The sequence below is a fragment of the Hetaerina americana genome, unplaced genomic scaffold (assembly GCF_022747635.1).
Source record: "Hetaerina americana unplaced genomic scaffold, ioHetAmer1.1.p SCAF_5, whole genome shotgun sequence".
NCBI classification, from domain to species: Eukaryota; Metazoa; Arthropoda; class Insecta; order Odonata; family Calopterygidae; genus Hetaerina; species Hetaerina americana.
Window position 1 is genome coordinate 36471137 of NW_027287095.1, and position 22723 is coordinate 36493859.

Sequence of the window (22723 nt, forward strand, 5' to 3'; positions counted from 1 at the left end):
TGGATTTCCCAGAACAGAGGCTCATGTACATTACCATTTCAGAATGAGTAGCATTTATTCCTTTGTTGATTATGAATCTGTGCAAAATTTGAATATTTATTGTAGATGAACAGGTTCTCAATTCATCATTTACTCATGGAATTAATATTTCCTGGAATTACATCATGTTTGATAAGATTTGTGAAATTATAGTGTAGCAAAATCTTCTAAATGAACAGAGTACCACCACTGAATTATGAGGGGGGTTGTTAATGTATACAATAAAAAGAAGGAGCACCAGAATTAATCCTTGAGGAAGACCTCTAGTAACTGCTACACAGCTAGATGTGACATAGGAGCTTGTTATAAAATAACATATGTTCATGGCTTAAGACGAACCAGTTAGAAATGTTTGTATCCATTAGTTTTCAATTCCTGAGATGCCTTAGGTGCCAAACTCGGTAATTAAAATCCCCAAATAAACAGAGAAAAATGCTTTTCTGAGATCATAAACATTCTAGTGACTTGGTGCGGCTAGTCAGGTTCATGGTTAGCATCAAAAATGAACTTGGTTATAGCTATATCAGTTAACTTTTTCTCAAGAAATAAAACTCAGTTTAGAAAGAATATAAAATTTTGTTAAGAATTGTAGTAATGCTTTGCGCATAGCTTGCTCAAAAACCTTTGAAAATACAGAGAGAATAGAAATTAGCCTTACTCAATAACTCCAACCCCACTTCAATACCTTCTATTAATGTATGGCTCATATTTGGGTGCTCAGCAATATAATGCTATTTCACATACAGGGATCAATTGGTCCCACTGGTCCACCAAAGTTGCAGTTAGGAATAAATTGAAGGAGCATAATGAATGAGCATGTTTATGACCCAAGTAATATACTTAAATACTTCGGCCAGCCGGTCAATCAAGCCATAATGACAAGCAGAATGGAAAATTAACCAATAATGAATTGTGATAGCTAAAGAAAAGTAAATTCTACATTTTAAAACTTTGATAAGTATAATTAGGCATGCCATCAGGCTTCAGTATGTGGGAAGAGTTAACTATGTGCATGATCTTAAGGGTGACCTACAAAACATTTTCTTAGTTCCAGAATGTCCTCCAAGCACATAATTTGTCCAATCACATCATATAATCCCTGAGAAAAAAAAATTAGTTGAAAAATATTTGGAAAAATTGAAACAGATTGTTAAGTTATTACAACTCTACGCCCACAAGGAGTGTTTATTCTTAAAATTGATGCTAAAACTTTTTGATTTCTTGGGAAAATGTTCTAACCACACGATGGTAGAGAAAGTTTAACAAATTACATGGTGGGTAACCTCTATCTTAACCCAAATTCCTGTGCAATTAGTGCTTCCCATTTTTGGACACCTTAGATTGAGATTTAAATATTCCTAAGTCACTGAATGGTTGTAACATTTGCAAATAAACCAAAGTAATCAACCTGAAAATTGGTTTGATAGGTGAGGAGAGAACTACCCTAATACTTAACCCAAGGGCACATGGAATTTTCACACCAGGATAGGAGGGTAGGTCCTTTCCTTGAACAATCTGTGATTTTTGAGGAAATAAAATACCAAAAATTATAAAAAAGTTGACATTTGTCTGGATCAAAATTATGGCAATTTTCATTTTTTAACCAACTCTTTAAAAGTTTTTTAAGTCCTACTTTTCATCTAAATTTGTCTAAAATATGAAGCAAAAACTGATTCACACAATAATAATGGACATCTAATTTCCAAGCAACTGCTAAAAGCTGATTTAGGCAACTCAGCATTTAAAGTGGCAATAACTTACCCTCACATCTTGTTTCTAGCTTTTTCATATATATCTTTTCATACTTTTTACCCTCTGGATCACTCTGGTTAGTTTTGTATTTTAGCTCAATTTCTTCTGATCTTTTAGAATTACCCTTCAAATATAAAACAGTTTAGAGAATGACTCTTTACTATACCAATCATTCATTTCTACTGAATGAGATGAATATATTTACCTGCAAAGCATCTATATAATCATTCTCTTCTTCTTCCTTTTTCAGTTCATTTTCATCCTCAATCTCTGTTGATAGAGGATTTATCACTTTTTTAATGGATTTCATTGTATTTTTCATTTCAGAGGAGTCTGCCTGCAAATTTTTATTTATTTGAATGATTAAGTGGGCTAAATTTTGGCCTCTAGGGTTTTTTTCTACCCTATCCATCCCTTCCCTACATGTACACAAATTTAGTAATAACATAAATAATTTTTTGTTTTCAGTTTGAAGAACTATGAGTTTTCTAAAGCTTACTGAGGAGGGATATGACATGAAAAAAATGAAACATTAGAATAATTTCCTTAAAATGGAGGTCTAAAAATATTGTCCTTTATTCTGTCGGTAAAGATTAACTCACTGTTCTGTCAAAATCTTGTAGTTTATAGGAATTGAGATTGAAACAATACATTTACTTTGCCACTTATATGCTATAACCTATTTCACCAGATCACATAGCTTAATCTTTGACATGGAAAGTAGAATTATCTAACACAAAAACCTATGATAGTATTCATCTCATTTACCAGACTAGGTATTACACATAGAGTGCTTAATTTCAGGATCACTGATTGTATTTTTGTTCTAATTTCCTTGATACAGCAGAAAGACATTATGAACCTTAGGAAATAAGCAGCAACATATAAAGTATTAACCAGCTGACATAGATGCCAAAAGTTACATCTTCTTGCCTTTTCGCAAATCATTTTCAAATTACTAAAAGGGAATTATTATTTCTTAAATAATAATTATAACTTAAATATGAACTAACCTTCATATTTAACAATGCTTCTTGAAAAGGTTTATACATCAAATCAAACCTTGTTTTGGTAAGGTTATAAGTAAGCTCGGTTGAACATGAAAAGACTCTTACAACTTCATGAGCATTAGTAGTTAGGTTTTTTATTGGACCAGCCAATATAAATGTAAGCACTAATGCTTTAAGAGCACTTCTCCCAGCACGACCACAAATGCTTGGTAATGTTAAAAGTGATATGCATTGAATCTGCAACAAAATATTACTTAGGGTAAGTTCCTGTTATTAAATTAAATAATATAACAGTTATAATTTCCTCTAACTTCATAATTATTCAACCCAGTGACTTGGCTAGGGTGATAGGGTTGGGGGAGTGCATATCCAACTGGTACAGCATATACAACACACAGCATGCTAGAACTATACTCAGTTAACAAATCCTAACTGACACCTAAGAGTTATTCATTATACTATTAACACTTTGCTCAGGAATGCTTCTATTATAACATTAGCTCATTTATGGGTTACAATTGAAGTGACCTGTGTGGGAGGAAGGAGCTGTGGAGCAAAGGAAGATCAGATGGCAAGTGAAAGGAGGATAGGGTGTGAGACTGATTTTGATGCCATATGAAAGAAGTATGTGAGATAATGAAAATTGGGATACAGGAATGAAGATGAAAACATTAGGCTTTTTAAGTAAGGAGGAAATTTGGTTGTAAAATTTTCAGTGATGAGGTTAAAGAGGCATTTTATTCACCTTCAACACATTGCCTAGGCCAAGAATTCACCCTCCCCTTTGAAATTAATGTTAAACATGAGCTGCTTGAGGCCATTGGGACCACTCTTTGGAGATTGGGGGAGAGAGGGAAACTGCTTCCCCTCACTACTTTATCTTTACGCCACTGACTCAACCCATTGTTTATTTTTGAATGGATGACCCTATGTATATCTGATAACAAATTGAGACTAACTGTGAAAACTTGTCAAATTTTGTATGAATAAGGAATTCATTTTACCGATATTAAACTTTCAATTCCTCAAGAAACCAAGCAGAAAATCGAGAAGTAGAAAAAAGATGACGATAAAATGATTTGATTGAGGAAAATGAGTTGAGCAATCAGCATCTTATTTTCCTCTCACCAAGCCAAAATTTGTCATCTCCTTTATAAATTGAGACACAAAATATGCAAGCAACTTTTTATACCTACAAATTTATAAACTAAAGTTAACGTTTAATCTTTATAAGTTAAAAGCCAAAATGCATCATAAATGACAAACTATTATTTCCACTAATTATGAGTGAATAAGGGCAAATTTAATTAAAGTCATCATTGGAAAGACAAATTCATAAAAAATACTTGAATTAGACAGAAAAGGAACAAAGTATTATGGTGGTAACACTTAATATGAAATAAATTGACTTGATACATTAAAAAATTAGCAGGTACATTTATATCAATGTTTATTCATTGTAGAATCCCAGAAATTTGCCATCACTGCTGCTAAATCATTTCCTCAGTTGTTTTCATTGGGGTTGTTGCTTTCCTCTGGCACAATGTCATCTTTACTTCTATGTAGTGCATTGCTAAAGTCACATCATTTAGAAGACACTATGATAGTCACTTTTAAATTTATGACAGTACTTTTTCAATCACAAGCCCTAGAAATCGATTTTTCCCATCAGTTGGACATCATGAGTTGGTACCTCATAACCTTATTTTCATTTTCTAGGAACAGTTTTTGTGCCAGTTTCAGTGGAAGCTTTGGCCATTTAGGAGCACATGAATATAATTTTTTTAATATCTGCATTTAATAAATCCACCCCCCACTCCCTCTATTCTCGCATATGTCAGCTGACCTGTTTCCATAATAAACGACTTCAAAATTGAATGCAATACTGTATGACAATCTTCTCTCTTAAGATCCCATGACGTTATTATCATTTTAACTTTTTATGCAATGCTTAGCTTCTGATAATATCAAAATTTATATCAAAACCAACCATTTTCTATGCCTTTACGACAATCACCAACTGCTTAAGGTTGAATGCCTGTAGACTGAGTTTATTGGATGTAATACAATGTATGTTTGTATAAGTAGAGAGGGTGATATTTCCGTTAGCCTAACACGCATTAAGTGGGGGAAAACACATAATAGTAAGTATATTTCTGGCGAATCAGCTTGTGCTTATAGGTTAATGTTATACCAGTATACTCCCAGCCCATTAGATGCAGGCTAATTTTAGAGCACATTTTGGAGCAAAAAAATGTGGGTCTTATGGGCTGGGAAATGACTTACAGTATTTCATAAAATATTTCGTACTTTTCTTTGGAAAATCTTAAAGTTTTCCTGAAATTATGATCATGAAATTTGGAAAGCCAATCACATAAAAAGTGAATTATCAAAGTTAAAAATAATCTTCAAATTACATCATCTAAAGACATTAAGTATCAATATTACTAAAACTGCGGAGAATTTGGGATTCATTACTTTGTTGAACAGCTCCTCATTGGAATAGAAAGCTAACCTGTAAACACTGACATTTTAATTCGCGCTGACATTCCTGCAGGCCGGAATTTTTCCAGACCTTTAATTTCGAATATCCAGGCACTTACTTTTTAGGCTCTTTGCCAAATTTAGAGATATTTTGAAAAAAAGAATAGGCGTAATAGTGTAAAATATATGCGTTGTTGTTAAAGTTTGGTTTCAGCATTAAACAAATTCTTTTACAATAAAATTTAAAAAAATTAAAATAATTGAGTAAAACTTCAATAAAAATTACAATATTTTGTTTTTTATTGCCGTTTTTCTCATATATAGCGAGCCCTTTCCGGACAACTGAGCATTTATCCTATATTTATTCTCGAGTGGGAACTCCTGAAACAAGTATCAACACACAGTCCTACATTGCTCTTTGAGAGACGGAAAATATTACACGTTTCTTCGCCTCGAAAGGAGCATAAGCGGCATCTAGCTTTTCTATCCTTCTCAGCCCAATGTTAGTTATCTGTCGCCTCAAGGCGAACGATATTTGTTGACACAGGAGAGGGACGACCTCAAGGGCGATGAATTCAGCGAGTACCCTCCCTGTCATCCTCCACAAGATTTCTAACAAGAGTCAAACGGAACTCCCAATGACTTAATTCGCTACCGACGGATATCAAGGAAATCCACGAGTTCAACACTGTCAAATCGAGAAGGCGGAAGAATAACTTTTGTCAATTTCCATGCCCTTCGGCTGATTGAATAACTTTTAGGCATCCTATCGGATTTGTCCATGCAACCCATGTGCTTGTTATAATCTCTTATAATAGCAGGGTTCACGGATTTTCTTTAAGCATCATAAAAGTTTTATCTGCAAGCGCATCATGCATATTGGTCAACATGCATACAACTCTTTTCTCTCTCCAAACAATAGCAGCCATGTCTCCTCTGGTCAGAACTAAATCCCAAAGTTTTATTTTCAATCTCTTATTTTTTAAATCTTTCCGCATGAAACTGCGATTCGATCTAGCAGTACCACAACAATATATTTCTATTTTCTTTAGGCCATCAAAGAGCTTAGGAGTGGAAAAAAACGGTCCATGATGAGTTTATGGCCTCTTCCTTCAACTCTAATTGCCATGGGGATCGAAATGGTGCGTAACGTACTGGCTTCCCACCCAGAAGGCCCTGGTTCAAATCCCGGCGGTGTTGAATATTTTTCAGAGGTATCTCGATCCCTCTGAATGATCCCCTATGGCGCAAATGACCTCAGCTGTCGGTCGCCTCCCCTAAATACCAATACCACTCTAATTGCCATTTTTTTCGCAGTCGCGTGAGTGGCTGTCATTTATTTCATGTCATTTATTCTGTCCCTCCCTAGGTAACCAGTCATGTCTAAGGTTTATCCCGCAGAGTCACATAGTTTATATATTTTTGCCCGAACCTCTTATGTTTCTTGGGAAGATACTGTTTTAACTTGAAAAGGACTATAATTTCGTCCACTGCAAGGTACTCTGAGGATAAAATCACGTAATTTTCATTTATTGCATCAAAACGTTCCCTGGTTTTCCATAACATATCGCAATTTGCATCGCCCCTATTCGGTTCGTTATCATTAATCTTTAAGTGTAAAAATCTAAGAATGTGTAGGAATCTATCAAGCGTCATGATATTGCCATAAAAAAGTGTGGAAAACTGATCTATACGCGTCCAGCAATCTCTGATTGAGAGTCGAATGCCATGTCCCATTTGAATTAGAATGGCCAAAAATGTACATATTTCAGAATGACTTACATCAGGTTCCGCAACTGATACCCACTCTTGTTTGCGGAGAAACTAAGCATAGTATGTGTTTGTTTCTTCGACCAATAGAAAAGTATTACTGCTTCAAAATAGAGAAAAAATAGCCATTATTGAGGATATTTTCGTTATCTTTGGGGCTTCTGCAGTGTTCAAATCTCTTTCAATCCCAGAAAAATGGAATCCGCGATGGAAAGCCTAGGTCCTGGGCTTTTTCACCTACTTATTTGTCAAATTCCACGCTTTTTCATCGTCGATGTTGCCGTCCACCTCCGAGGAGAAGTCTCGTCAGTGATATTCGCTTCGGAATGTCTGCAAAAGTTCTTCCCTAATTTCTCTCTCTACGAATTTTGGATCCATTGAGGAGGGGGGAGTAATTTTTCCACTAATTTCAAATACAGAATATAATTATAAAAAACACATGCCTGAAAGTTTTTCAAATAAAAATTTCCTACTGATGAACTTGAACAGTACTTACCAAGATCACAAAAGGCGTAAATTTCACACACTAAAAAAGAACTGGTCAACCTCTTAAGCCGCTAGGACCATTCGGGTGGAACTGCTCAAACTGAAAGTAGCCTCTACTAGGGAGACAGAAGAAACGCTCGACCTAGTAGAATCGAGGTGGAATCGAAGTAGAATGCATTGAACAAACTGAGGAAATGTACATGGTCGGACCCCCATCCACCACTCCGTTGAGGCTACAGCGAACCAGTGCCGATACTTTTTGTACGGACCCTCTATGCTACTCTCATTCTAATTTAAAAAAGCATTTTATTTATTATTTTAAAGCCTAGAATGAGTTCCAAATGATACCACACCTGTGCGGAAACAGCATTCCCAACTCCTAGCAGCAGGCATAGTATTAACCCAATCCATGCCGACCATGAGTCACCGAAGTCCAAGTCAGCTAACACAAGCTCATGTATGCCTGTAAATTAACCAAAAATAACCATGCAAATACAGTAGAAATAGTTAAGTATTCATTTATATATTAAATATCAAATCATACCAACTCCAAGTAAAACACCAAATTTGAACCCAACAAAAATTTTTACAATCCTAAATTTTGAACAGCAATCGAATAACTGTTTGCAGTTTCTGCTCCAAGAATATGTTTTTTTGGAATATCCATCCTGCAAATGACATTTTTCTTTGCATTTTTTAAAGCAATTATTGAAGATGTTTGTTATGGAAAAAGTTTTGAACATATTTTTCTGGAAAAAACCCTTAAAAATATTTTCATTTTTCGAATAATCCATAACCAATGATGCAAGACACCTGATAGTTATGTTACTAATCTCCATAGTAACCTGTTTATTTTCAAAATGGATATAATTTATAATACTGATAAATTAGTAATTAATATTACAATAAGAGTTTTATCATTAGAGGTTAGCAACATAGTACCAAAATAGTTAAATAGATAACACTAACTTCTATTGTAAAATTACAAATGTATTCTCTAATGCATAAAGTGAGATGAATTTTTCCATGAAAACTATCGCACACAAATATAGACTTATTTTTGCTATGAATGTTTATTTGTGAATTTCAGACTGATCTAGGTTATTCTAATGGAAATAACAAGCATGCAAACACGAATGCCTGCCAAATGTCAAAAACAATCATACAGATATGGACATGGGAAAAATGGATGGAAACATGGGCAAAGGACGAAAAGAAGGCTAGTTTGGAAAGTGTTGATTCCAAACATTCTGTATATACTAGCCGCTAGTGTATATAAAAGTGTTACGAAATCTGTTCAAAACGTTTCGCGAATTTTGAATTTTCGCGGGTTACGTTTATTTGATTTTCGACTTTTTTGTGGCGTTATGTTGGTACTTACATCTCTCACTTATGCCGAAAAGTTCTGCCATTTTGAATGTTCAGTTAATTGTTGACAGCTGTTTTGCTGGGACGTGTTTTGGTTTGTCTTCGATTTTTGCCTGTTCCAAAAAATGGATCAAAGAATCTGCATTAAATTTTCTGTGGAAAACGAAATTAAGTGTGCGGACGCATTCCGAAAGAGGACTGTGGCATATGGAAAAGCTAACTTGGACAGAAGCAACCTTCATCGGTGGTACAAAATGTTCTCTGAGGGCTGAGAAGATGTGAAAGACGAAGAGCGCGCCGGACGTCCGAGCACGTCAACGACAGACGAAAACATTGATGAAGTGAAGAAAATAGCATTGACCAATCGTGGAATCACCGTTAGAGAGGTTGCTGAGGACCTAAACATATCGATTGGCTCGTGCCATTCGATTTTTACCAATGATTTGGGCATGACTCGCGACCCGTGAAATTCCTACCAAAATTGCTTAATTTCGAGTACCAACAGGCGGTGGAGGAAATCATGGAGGATGATAAAGAGCTAAGTACTATCGAAGAAAAATGGGAAAGTATCAAGAAAGGGTTGTCTAAAGCCGCAAAAGTCACTATTGTAACCGTTAACGCTAAAAAGACTAGGAAACCATGGATCACGGATGAGATGATTACAAAGATGGATGAGCGGAGAAAATGGAAGAATGAAAATACAGAGTTAAGCAAAATGAAGTACAAAGAGTTAAACAATAAATTGAGGTGGTTAAAAAAAATAAAGCAAAAGAAGCATGGTGGAAGACGCAGTGCGAGGATATGGAAAGTCTGCAGAGGATGGGTGAAATCGGTGCGCTGTACAGCAAAGTTAAATCTTTATCGGGAAGTAAGAAAGGGAGATCAACGATTGCAGTTAGAGATAAGGCGGGTAAGGTAATAGTTGACGAAGGAAAGACCCAAGAGAGATGGAAGGTGTGTATAGAAGAACTGTATAGTAAAGAACTTCGACCAACAAAGTTAGACATTGAAAAAGAAAATGACGTACAGGAAGATAGCTTAGGTCCAGGCATACTCGACGATGAGATAGAAAGGGCATTAAGGGAGATAAAACTAAATAAGGACGTGGGGATGGATAACATTCCTGCGGAACTACTGAAATGTTTAGGCAAATGTGGGAGGAAGAGGCTATATGGGCTCATTCGTAGTATCTATGAGGAAGGAATCTGGCCGGAAGACTTTGTGAGATCAGTTTTAGTTCCTATTCCGAAAAAGGTAAAGGCTACATCATGTGAGGACTACAGGACAATAAGTTGGATATCCCACGCAGCTAAAGATGTTCTCAGGATCATAAACAAAAGGATAGAGAGTAGGGCAAATGTTTACTTAGGGGATGATCAGTTTGGGTTTAGGAAGGGGAGAGGTACGCGTGATGCCATTGCAGTAATGAGATTATTAATCGAGAGGAATATAGAACACAACCACGAGGTAATTGCCTGTTTTGTAGATTTCGAAAAAACGTTTGATAGAGTGAATTGGGAAAAACTAATGAGTATATTGCAGAAAATAGGAATAGATTGGAGGGAAAGGAGGCTAATCCGCATCCTGTACATGTCTCAGACGGCACAGGTGCGAGTGGGGAAAGGGGAGTCCGGATGGGCAGTGTTAGGAAGAGGTGTAAAGCAGGGTTGCCCATTATCACCGTTGCTGTTCAACCTGTATGCAGAGGAAATGATAAAGGAGGCATGGGAAGAACTGGAGGTAGGAATGAAAGTGGGCGGGGAATTTGTAAAATCAGTTAGGTTTGCTGATGACCAAGCTTTAGTTTGTCAGTCGGCCAAGGGGTTGCAAACATTGCTGAGTGAATTGGAAATTCAGTGCAACAGGTATGGGATGAGAATCAATATTAATAAAACAAAGGTTATGCGGTTTTCTAGAAAGAAAAAGGCTGAGCTAAACATTAAAATAGGAGGGCAAAAACTAGATCAGGTAGAACAGTTTACCTATCTCGGAAGCGTTTTAGACCAACACGGTCAAAGTAGTAGGGACGTAAGGAGAAGAATTGAGCTAGGAAAAGAGGCTTTCACAAGGAGCAGGGAGTTGATGACAGGGTCGTTGAGTAAGGATATTAAGAAAAGACTCGTAAAAACTTTGATATGGAGCGTAGCTATGCACGGCGCGGAAACGTGGTCATCGAAGCAGGAGGATAGACGTAGACTGGAGGCTTTTGAAATGTGGGTGTGGAGAAGAATGGAGAAGGTGAAATGGACAGAGAAGAAAACAAATGACGAAGTACTTGGTATGGTGGGCGAAGAGAGGGGTTTGTTGGGAGAAATCCTATGGAGGCAGGAAAAGTGGATGAAGGGGTTATTGACCGGCAGCGGGATGTTGAAGACTGTAATTGAGGGGAGAATGTTAGACAAACGAGGAAAGGGAAGGAACAGGATAGGGATGTTGGACGGGATGAAGAAAGTGCCCAGAGCTGAAGAGTAGGATGTTGTGTTTTGCTAGGGGTCACAAATTATTTAATTAGTAATTATGTCCATCCAAAAACCTACCTTAATGGGTAGATTACCTAATAAAATATAGTAATATAATTATAACGTTTGCTCTAATAGTACACCTTTTGCCAATTCCGTCAAATAATGTGTAGTGATACCAATTCAAGGGAATGTTGGTAAATCAGGCACCCATGAATATATTCAGGTAATATTTTAGAGGAAAATAGTCAAAATATAAAGAACAATAAAAAATTGCATTGTGAAAAGAAGAATTTACGAAGACAAATGTCTCATTTGCAAGTAAAGCATTTACAAAGAGAAGGGATTGATGAGAGGGATGCTACGTATGACTAAAGGAAAAATGGGGAATCTTAAGATCTAGGATCAACTTTTTACCCAGTTCAAACTTGGTCTTTGAGGAAAGAAAATGAGTGTAAATTGGAGATTTTTGAGACGCTTTTATGGTGAAGAATGAAGACGGATGGATACGAGGAAGAAGACATAGACATAGAGGGAATACATGGGGAAGAAGACAAAATAGTCGCAGTTGAGATGGGGGAAAAGGGAAGCTGTTGGGGGAAAGTCGAAGAATAAGGAAAGATCGCTACAGTAATGTAAAGAAGTAACGGGATATTTGAAGGCCATGATTTTAGGGAGAATAATGGATAAGCGATAAGCAGGGAAGTAATAGACATTTCAGAAGGAATAAATTGAATTTTCGTTTGATGTAACAGATATTTCAGCAATGATCTCGGACCGTTTTTGTTCTGAAACCATCTGTTCAGACTGAGTCATTTTTTTTCATGCCTACGTCGAAATTTGAAGAGCGTCTACCCTATCCAAATAAACATCAATATTCCTGCATCAAAGAGTAAACTTTTTTCCGATGATTATTATCGGTCATATTCAATCAAATAAGACGCAGATTATTCCTTGGGAAGAGCAGCTTTAGGATCAAGGTCATTATTTTCCAACCGTATCGAGCTTTTCGTGTGACTCACGAATGCAAGTATCAGCGCATTACCTACGCCTCCCAAAACCAATTTCATTGTGTCGAATTCCAATTTCATTCCAGTCTCTAATAGAACCGCCATCTAAAACCAATTACATTTTAGTTGAATGAACTCCCTTTAATGACCGGAAAGAACCTTATAATGCATCCAAATGAAACCTAGGCTGTCACTTTAAACGTCACATATTATTGCTTGCCAAGAAAACATGAAACAATCTGATTTCGGCATACAGTAGTGACATGATTTCACCGAGAAATGAATGGAATTAGTCCGCTTCCGGAGACTTACGGATGTATGCAGGTCTCCATTCTCGCCCCTCCTTCCTCCCCTTTCACGGATTGCCGAAGAAGCGTGCCCGTCGTGCAGGCAGTCTCAGCTCAACCAGTGGGCGAACCAGACGTGCCCCGCAGCTGCTCATAAGCTTTCACCCGGCACCTTCGCCATGCTATTCTTCATCGCGTTCCTGAACCGCTTCCCTTCCGGATACAGTGATTGATTCTTCGGGCCGGCCCAAGTTTTGGCAAGGTATTTATTGGTGAAATAATATAGGTTTATTCTACAAGGACGCTAAGGTGTATGGACGGAACTAAACAGATTTGAATGAAAAGAAATGAGTTTGAACGAAAACTATGCAAGTAAGAAAACCGATTGTTATTACGTGTGCACCATTTTAATTTTACGATTTCCCCCACTTTTCCAAACGCAACTCCGGCAAAAGTAGAATATTTTTGTTGCTGAAACAGTTGAGAAGGAACAGCAACTATAGTAAATAAATAGCAAAATATACTCGAGAAAGGGATGCCTACTATAATAACGCGATGCTGTTAACGGCACCAGGTTTAAAGGAATAAAGTCAGTTCATAAATTGTACAGGTACTTCAAACGTTCAGCTGCCCTTACTAATAAGAAGCTACGTTGAGTGTTTTAAGATTAAATAATCGAAGGTGCAGGCAACTTCATAGAGTTTTAATTATTGACGAAAATAATATGCATGCTAATTTATCACCATTACTTGGTCGTCATGTGGGAGGTGTTTTATCAGAAGCAAATATTAGGGGTACTGCAAGAACTGCGCGGGTAAAGAAGCTTTAACTAAGAGGAGGGATTAGATAATCGGGACCAAAAGTAAAGATTTTAAGAAAAAACTAATTAAAACTTTAATATGGAGAGTAGTTTGTGCTGTGTGAAAACCCAGTCGCTGTGACATGGACGGAAAAGAAAACAAGCGAAATTCTAGGCATGGTAGGGGAGAAATAAGAATTTTTGGGAGAAATTCTGAGGAGGGGAAAAAAGTGGATGCAGAATATTTTGATTGGTGATGGAATGCTGAAGTTGTGATAGAGGGGAAATTTTTCGACAAGCGAGGTAAGGGAGGAAAATAAGAGGCATGTTGGACCAAATGTAGGGATACAGAAAGTGCGTATGCGGCATTGAAGAAGGGTTCATTGCTATATTAGGCATCACGTTGTTTCGTGTTAGGGGAGGCTTGGAAATATTCCGGTGGTTAGCCTACGTGCATCCAAAACTAACCTTAGCCAGGATATTACCATTAATAAAAATAATTTGCGATCAATTCAAGGATTGGCTCGCCTTATCTATCTCTAATCAATACACCTGTTGGCTGCTCATGTCATGTCTTCATATTTCTTCCCTTTCAAACCTGATATATATTTTTATGTACATTATTATATTTTATCTTTGTTATTCCAATTTCATTTTCATATCCGCCTACAGAAAGTTATCCTGCCCCAAAATACACCCGAAAAGCTGATGTGTCAATTTCAATGTTGTAATTAGAAATAATCCTCCAACCAATTCCTTTCTTGGTTAGTTAAAACATTTAATATTTTGATTGGCGATGGAATGCGTACCTTCTGTACATTCACCTATCATATGCTCATTATTAATTAATTAATTAATAGCAACAAAAAAGATTAATTGATACCACTCAAACGATAGTACTTTAAGGAGGAACCAGTAGGCTGATCTCCCACCAAGAAAATTTGACCAACTCGTCCGATTTTTACCCTGGTTAATCGTCATCAAAGGAATCGAAACCAATTACGGATTTGGATATTAGTATGCAGCGCCTAAAATACTATTTTCACCTCTTTTGAGTAATTTGAAACCTACGGCAATACTTTTGATCTCCAGAGTTTATGAGAACCAGAAACACAAATATGTTACTACGGAAGCCGTGGAGGATAAAATGTTAGATTTGAATTACGTGCTGATCTCTAGAAAAGCAACTGCCACTTGATTCATGGGAAGTAAGAACAGCAGACCATAGAAAATCTCAAATGAAGAGCCATGTCATATCTGGGCAAGGAAACCTACTAGTGGAAGTGGGAGTACCCTACGAATGGAAAATCACTCAATTGGGAGAAGGATCGGTAATATGTTGACGGCGAGTAAGTTGTCAGCTGATTGAAAATGTTACTGCATGAAGGAAAATTCTGTTAGCACCTGGACACTAATGACGCTCTTTGATCCAAGGTGAAAGGAAAAATTTGTTTGCGCTTAATTGACACTGAATGCAGAAGTTACTGAAGAATACGTACAAGATTCTTAGACAGAAGAAAGAAGAGAAGAAGAAAGATAGAAGAATGAATTGTAATGAGTATACGGTTAACGAATTGTTTCTAATGCATCTTTCCTAGTATTTGGGGTAAAATAAATATCATGTGAATAATTTTGCGTATTGCAGATATTATAATGTGCTATAAACCTTGCGAAAAGCTTGCCAATTTAGATGTCAACGAAACACGGTCTTCCATAGCTTCTTCCATAACTAATTGAAAGCGTTCTTACATTATCAAAATCTATTTTATCCTTAAATTCTGTACAAATATTCTCCGTCTTTTTAAACCAATGATAACCAGCGCAGTTTGAAAAACGATTCAACACATTTCCGCGAACGACCTGTCTATAAGAATTGCTTCATCAATTTGGATTGACCCAAACATTTTCTCAATTCTATCGTCGTAAGTTAGGGATAGTATAATGATTAGCGCGCTAAAGGTAGGAAGGCAAGGAATAGGATGCACGATCTGGTGGGGACGATGGAATAAGGTTGATTTCAAACGAAAAAAAACTCCGAAAACAGAATCTGTTACTACATTACGGAGCTGGAAAAATACCTGCACAATCTGCACGACGTGGTCGCAATATGTGGATATTCCACAAATCTCAATAAACGGATCTTGCCACACCCCACTCACTTATCTCCATGCCCCAGACAACAATAGCGTTCTCTGTACATCTGCATTCTTTCCAGCCACCGGAAATATGAATATGATTCTCCATGATCTATATTCTATTACTGGGAAAGATAAATCAACCTCCGACCTACTAAATCAATGTCCCTCGGTGACGTTACTTTGCCCCCGCAACTTTCAAGATATCCTTCGGCCTCAATACACCGCTACCCTCCTCTCCCCTATCCATTCTCTCTTCTTCGTCTCAAACACCCATGCCAACGCCCACGATGCAAATTATTCCACGTCTTCGCCCCCTTTCTTAATTCAGCTGACCCACCATACGCGTCCCAACGCACATCAACACGAATGGTAGTTAGGACGTCTTAAGAATGTCATACGAATGTATATCCCCTCTAATGCAACTTTGGCCCCTTCTTCTCCATCGGAGAATGCACCACCCCCAGATGAGCGTACAAATTAACAATTTACCATCCCTATTCATACCGCCTCCCATCCGAAAAACTTCATCGTCGCAATCCAAGAGGCTTGACCGCTGGCTGTCTCACAATTCGAAGTCCGCGATTGCATAGGTCCTCGCACTTCTGGACAACAATGGCATTCAAAGAGCCGGAGTCGTATCAAAGCCACTAATCACCCCTGGAACCGTTTCACAGCACTATCCCAAACACACTCCCCTCCCGAAATTCCCCCTCTTTCCGCCCCTAAGTCCTCACCAGCCACGCGAGGGCTAGCCGTTTCCAGTGTCTTTTGGTATTTTCCACGGCTAAAGACGAAGCGGATCTTCGAAAGTTCTAAATAATTTGTGTGAGACCTCTCTTCTTTCCGCTTCCTATCCCTGATAATGGAAAATTTCCATGCAGGGAGCTAAGACAGTAGTAGAATACTCGTAGATTGGCATGTAAAAATATTATAAGGTAGTAATAAAATACACTCAGGAAAAGTCTACGTAGAATTTAGTTAAAATTTGAGTGGGGTTTTACAGCGTACTATTAATTACCATTTTAATTTTCAGAGGTTTTCAACCAAATAATTTTTTTATTCATTCATTCATTCATTTTATTCATTCATTATTTTAAGGCAATAAGATAGTTTTGAGCATTACCACAAATAAATCTTCGGATCGATAACCCTTACCAAAAATGTCCACGAGTTCCACGCCTAACTTTACACACACACACACACACCCTCTCCGTCTCCAATAATATGATGAATCTGTAAAATTTTTCTAGATTATTCAGGCCGGCCTACAAATATTTGATGAAAATCAGGTTAGATAACTGTATAGATGTCACAAAAAGGTGACCTACATTTTTTTAATATAAAATAAAAAAATCAATCTAGCGTGCATCAGGGACATGCCTGGGCATTAGAAGAGTGTTGATAATTCGAGACGAGACACGGAAACGGAGAAAAGCAATTTGATGAGACCGTGCGATCGTTAGTGCAGAGAGGAAGTTAATGACAAATTTCAGAGAACAAAAAAAGCGTTGGAAAATATTTCCAGTAAGGGAAATCGCGCGAGTAAGCTACATATAAATAGGATATTCACATTGGTAAATAGAAATAAGAAGCCTACAATTGTTTTTGGGTGGTTTCAAGGTTCTGTGGCATTGATAAAAGGAGGAATTTAGTTTTGATTCCATTTACAATAAAAGCGATGTCACAATTTGATACAAAAAGAGAAAAAATGTGTCTTTGGTAAACTAGTTACAACACATTTCTTACCAGAGCCATACAATTCAGTACATCCAAAAGCTAGAAGTTAATTGAGGAGGGATCTCTCGCATGAATGTCTAATAATTGTTATTTGAGATTATTGGGAACATATACCCATTTGACGAAACCTAGAGGGTAAGTTCACAGCCCAACGGCCGACTCTGTAGGCCAATTCCTAATGAAATATTGTTGCTACATTGAACATCTTTGCCGAGAAAAAAAAATTATCGGCAAAGTTTAAGCTAACGGAAATAATAATGGTTTTACGTATTCAATGATAAAAACAACATACCCACATGATGGCAGGAGGACCCAAGCCAAAATGGGAACCGAAAGTAAAAGATGATTTGAAGGCTTTCCGGTCAACGTAGATAAATAAAGCAGACTATTAAGATTATATTCAAGGGGAGTCCAGAAAATAACCTCCGTTTTCGCGTAGCGTGAGAATAGTGGCGGGAACCGAATGGTCACTGTGTTGACGCACACAGTAGGTCAGTACGCCTCGAGCTGCAGTGGTTGGAAGGTAGCGGCACTTATTTTTGTAGCAATTGCGATTCAAAATGAACAATTCAAATTTCTGCCAGATGTGAAGTTCGTTTAGTGATAAGGTTTTTACCGATTAAAAACCTTCGAAGCTGCTGACATTCATGGGGAAACTTGTGCTCTCTACAGACCAAATGTGGTGAGTGACTGAGTTGCGTGTCAGTATGGTCGTTCGTTTAAGAGTGAACATAAATGTCCACGATAATGACAGAAGTAGCCGACCTGCTGAGGTGAGCAATGAACTGCACCTGAATATTGACGAAAAGTTCTAAGAGAACTGGGGTTTTCCGATATCTGAAATCTTTAGTTTTCCACAGATTCCTACGACTCTGTTGCATGAACACATGAAAAGTTAGGCTAACAAATATAATGAGCTCGATCCGACGGGGAACTTCAAGATGCCGTCATCTGTTGGATGCAATCTCGGGCGGCAGAATTCTGAAGAAATTTGAAAATCAGTTCAGAGATATGACAAATATTTAAATCTGTTTGGCGAATATATATAAAGTAGTAGAGATACGCAGTTTGGAGATGAAAATAATAAATGTTCTGTCTATTCCAGTGTATGTTTTATAGCATAGCAGATGTTACTTTCTGGACAGACCTCGTAGCAATAAAAATAGCACAATAAATGGCATAATCGGCGCACAAAAATAAGCAAAGCTTAGCACAGATTCGGGAGCCAAGGGGATGGGATTGATGGAAATGCATCGTAGGAGGCCACGATTCCGTTAAAACTTTAAACATTCATATAGAATTTATGATAATCCTAAGCATTCCCATATTTGAAAGCCCCTTTAATATGGCACTCCTATTCTTCAAAATTTGAATTCTTTCGTAGTCTCTTGCATTTTTTCCTCATTTTTTCTAATTTGCAACAGGATACTGAGTTTAATTCTAGATAAAACAATTTGTTATTTTCATTATTTACTTATTAAAAACAAGAAAATTAACATATAATATGTTATATTTGCCAGTGCTGGTCGGAATATATTTAAAACTGTAGACATAATTAGTCCTAAAAAAGGAAACAGTACAGTGAGTGAGCTTACTAAATTAATTAAATTAAGAGCTAAGAATTTCGGCAAAAGTAAAAATTTCACAAATTATGACGATAAAATAAATCATAGTTCCTAAGTGAAATCAATTTCCCGTTTATTCCCGTAATGTTTATTTTTTTAAACTCCTATCAAAATTATAACTCCCAGTAAAGATTAGTCATCCCAATTTAAAATTTCACGGAAACGCTAACTGAAGACACAAACTAGATATTTTTTCGATTTAAAGTGCGATTATTTTAAGCGGAAAACGTTCGCAAATATGATAGCCCTCCTCGGAAATGATGTAGGTTGGTGCGGAGATATTAAAACAGCGACTACTTACAAAAATGACCGTTGTAAGATTTGATGCGGTTTCTCATGCTCATTTGGAAGATAACCGTGCCCGATTGGTTACTTTATTCACCAAAATATTGGCGAACTAATCGAAGTAGATATTTTCAAGTAAGAATAGCATGGGAATTTAATAAACAGAGTTTCTTCAAATATCACTATCTATTTCCATAGGAGTATTTCCTTATAGCTTTTTGCATTTAAAAAAACTGAGAGTTTTATTAGGCATATTGAGCTTTAACCGACGAAATCTCTTATTTTCTACCTTTGTTCATAATCCAACCCCAAAGAAAGAAATAATCACAGCCCAAATCTCATTTAATTATCAAAGACGTGCATTGGCACCTAATCTATTAAGTTTTTGGGTTAGATAAAACAAGTAAAATAAGACGAGGGAGATCCCAAACACCATTGTCACTCTACATACTAGAAAGAACTGCCAATTTTATTTCCCGTAGAAACGATTGAGAACGAAATGGTGAAGGGATAACGGAGGCACGTCATGTAATTAAAATTAAACACGGTTCGTTCGGGTTAGGGCATGATCTAGGTTTAATTTTTACAGGTGAAAATTATTTTTTCATAAAAGTTGCATGGGTCATAAAATGAAAACGTCTTATCCATAGGCGAGTAAGTATGGGTGTGATATGACGTTGCGAGGGAAGAGCGTGTCAGATGGTACTTCAATAGCATAAAATTACAGTCAAACACCTAAGATAGGGGTCGATGTTTACCGCGTACTTTATTCCAACAACAGGGAACCATGAGAATGTGAAGAATAAAAAAAAGCCCATCATCACTGAAATACACATTATGTACAACTCCCAAAAAATACCCGTTTAGTTTCTTTCTTAAAATCGTAAAAGCGACGCTTACCTGAAAAATCATGATAGAAGTTTTTAAAAGCAGTGAAAATTATTGCATTTAACTGAATTAATATTTATGGAAGACTTAGTGAGATCAGTGTAAGTTCCTTTTCCGAAAAAGATAAAGGCTACATCATGTGAGGACAACAGAACAATAAGTTCGATTTCCCATGCAGCTAAAGTGGTTCTCAGGAACATCCACAAAAGGATGGAGAGTAAGGCAAATGCTTATTTAGGGGATGATCAGTTTGGGTTTAGGAAGGGGAGAGGCACGCGCGATGCCATTGCAGTAATGAGATTACTAATCGAGAGGAATATAGAATACAATCAGGACGTAGTTGCCTGTTTCGTTGATTTCGAAAAGGCATTTGATAGAGTCAATTGGGAAAAACTCTGGAGTATATAGCAGAAAATAGGAATACATTGGAGGGACAGGAGGCTAATCCACAACGTGTACATGTCTCAGACTGCTCAGGCGCGAGTGGGGAACGGAGAGTCCGGAAAGACTCGTCAAAACTTTGATATGGAGCGTAGTTATGTGCGGCGCGGAAACGTGGTCACTGAAGCAGGAGGATAGACGTAGATTGGAGGCTTTTGAAATCAAGGGCGTGGAGAAGGGTGGAGATGGTGAAATGGGCTGAAAGTAAAACAAATGAGGAAGTGCTAGGTATGGTGTGGGAGGAGAGGGGATTGTTGGGAGAAATCCTAAGGAGGCAGGAAAAATGGATGAAGAGCGTATTAATCGGCAGTGGGATGCTGAAAACTGTAATAGAGGGGAGAATGTTGGGCAAACGAGGAAAGGGCCGGAACAGGAATGGGAAGTTGGACGGGATGAAGGGCGGAAGGAAGTACTCAGAGATGAAAAGGGGACTTGATGTACAGTAGGTTGCTGGATTGTGTTTCGTTAGTAGTCATAAAATATTTATTTGGTAGTTTTGTCCATCCAAAACCAAAACCTACTTTAACCGGTAAATTAGTTAATAATAATAATTTAACAATAATACTTCCTCCCGGGTAAATAATCTCACATTAAAATCCATGAACCCCTAATTGATGAATCGCACAAGGGAGATGGCCATCAATCTGGCGATAATTTTTGGACGAATTTTGACCCCTTCCCCAAACTTGATCTGAAACACTTTGTTGACTACCATTATTACGTAAATGCTACCATTTTGCCAGTTGTTTTTAGTTATGTGAGCACGAAGGCATATATTGCAGCTCTGGTCTCCCTGAATTGTTCTGCAGGTTCTGGATTACATTGGCTACTTCTTTACCATGCGCTGTTTGGAGTGGTACTTTTAGAAAAATACAGATACTCCACAATTTTTTATCTTCCGTGGATTCAAGAAGGAGGGAATGTATTACGTGGCCTGTGTCTTGATTAGCCACCTCTCAGGGGTATTTTCTGGATCCTGCGATTAGAAGGGAATGAGCCAAGACCCCTCCTCCCATATGGAATTAAGCTTAATTAATCCGCACTAATCGTAGAATTCACTATCCCAAAAGCGCGAATTGATTCATACAAACATTACTAAATAATGATTTTTCTCGAGTTAAGTAGAAAATATGCCATAAAATTTCTAAATAAACCTTTTGCTGCTCCATCAAAATTTAAGCCTGAAATCGGAAGTAGACAAGAAGTCCTTGATCCACTAATTCAAAGATCGTCTTTAAGTGAGGGCCACCCTAATATTTTAGGATAGAGTTAATATTTATGATGAGGCCGCTATCTAAAAGAAGGAACCCACGACGATTATTTGGGAATACCTACTTAAGGAACGCACAGTTATGGAGGGTCATTAATATTTATGAACTACGAGAGAGATCTTATACCCGTATAATCATCAAACTGCTATGCAGCTATGAGACACCTACAGGAGAAAACCTTTATATAATGATTATTTACTTTAAACGAATAGCCTCCACTAATAAAACGTATGCTAAATATCAGTAGTGACAAGCATTAGGGAATGTTCATTCATTGGATCGAGTTCACCTTGGCTCCTCTGCGAGAATCAACACTCGGTCAAGGATTGCTTCTTACAACTAAGAATAAATATCAGTATTAACCAAGTCCTTAAAAGGGATCTGTATTCAGTGAAAATTTTCTAGTGTTTAAATAGAGGTCATATTAGAAAATTAATATTTTTAAAAGTTTTTAAAGTATGCAACTATACCACGCCTTGCTTCACCTTTCGTATTCCCTCCTTGAATCGAAAGGGATGAAGTATCGTGCCCGCGTTCCTATAGGTGAGCTAGTAAAAATGTAATTGCAAGGTACAACTGAATACTTCTAATGAACCAAGGAGTTGGTAGCCTTTTGCTAGTCACGAATTCTTTTGCTAGTCAAATTCTACACCGACTGCAAACTTCCGGAAAATGTGTAGGTATATGTTTCTCTTATGGAAGCCATGACACTAACGCCTACGTATGAGTCGGTTAGAGTGGAGCCATCTGAGAGGCCAATTGTTGCTGGCCCCTCCCATGGGTGATTGAAAATTGGATGTTATTATGCAAATATTAAATCTCCATTGGCCTACATTGTTTCGTGTCGCAGATGTCAACTCTTACGCCATGAATA

The 22723-nt window shown here is 37.3% G+C and overlaps 2 protein-coding genes across 2 annotated transcripts in view; one reads left to right on the forward strand and one right to left on the reverse strand.

Moving 5' to 3' along the window:
• snky (ubiquitin protein ligase sneaky) overlaps positions 1-22723 on the reverse strand; it is a 36378-nt gene that overhangs the window by 11057 nt on the left and 2598 nt on the right. Inside the window, exons 3-7 of the mRNA XM_071591844.1 lie at positions 8086-8209; positions 7895-8004; positions 2805-3038; positions 1997-2128; positions 1801-1915 (exon numbers count right to left, since the gene is read on the reverse strand). Of these exons, the coding sequence (XP_071447945.1) occupies positions 1801-1915; positions 1997-2128; positions 2805-3038; positions 7895-8004; positions 8086-8209 (715 nt within the window). The remainder of the gene's footprint in view (positions 1-1800; positions 1916-1996; positions 2129-2804; positions 3039-7894; positions 8005-8085; positions 8210-22723) is intronic.
• Positions 12795-22723, forward strand: part of LOC139694404 (cytochrome P450 6j1-like) — a 38155-nt gene continuing 28226 nt past the window's right edge. Inside the window, exon 1 of the mRNA XM_071592944.1 lies at positions 12795-12927. The gene's annotated coding sequence lies outside the window, so the exon portion shown is untranslated. The remainder of the gene's footprint in view (positions 12928-22723) is intronic.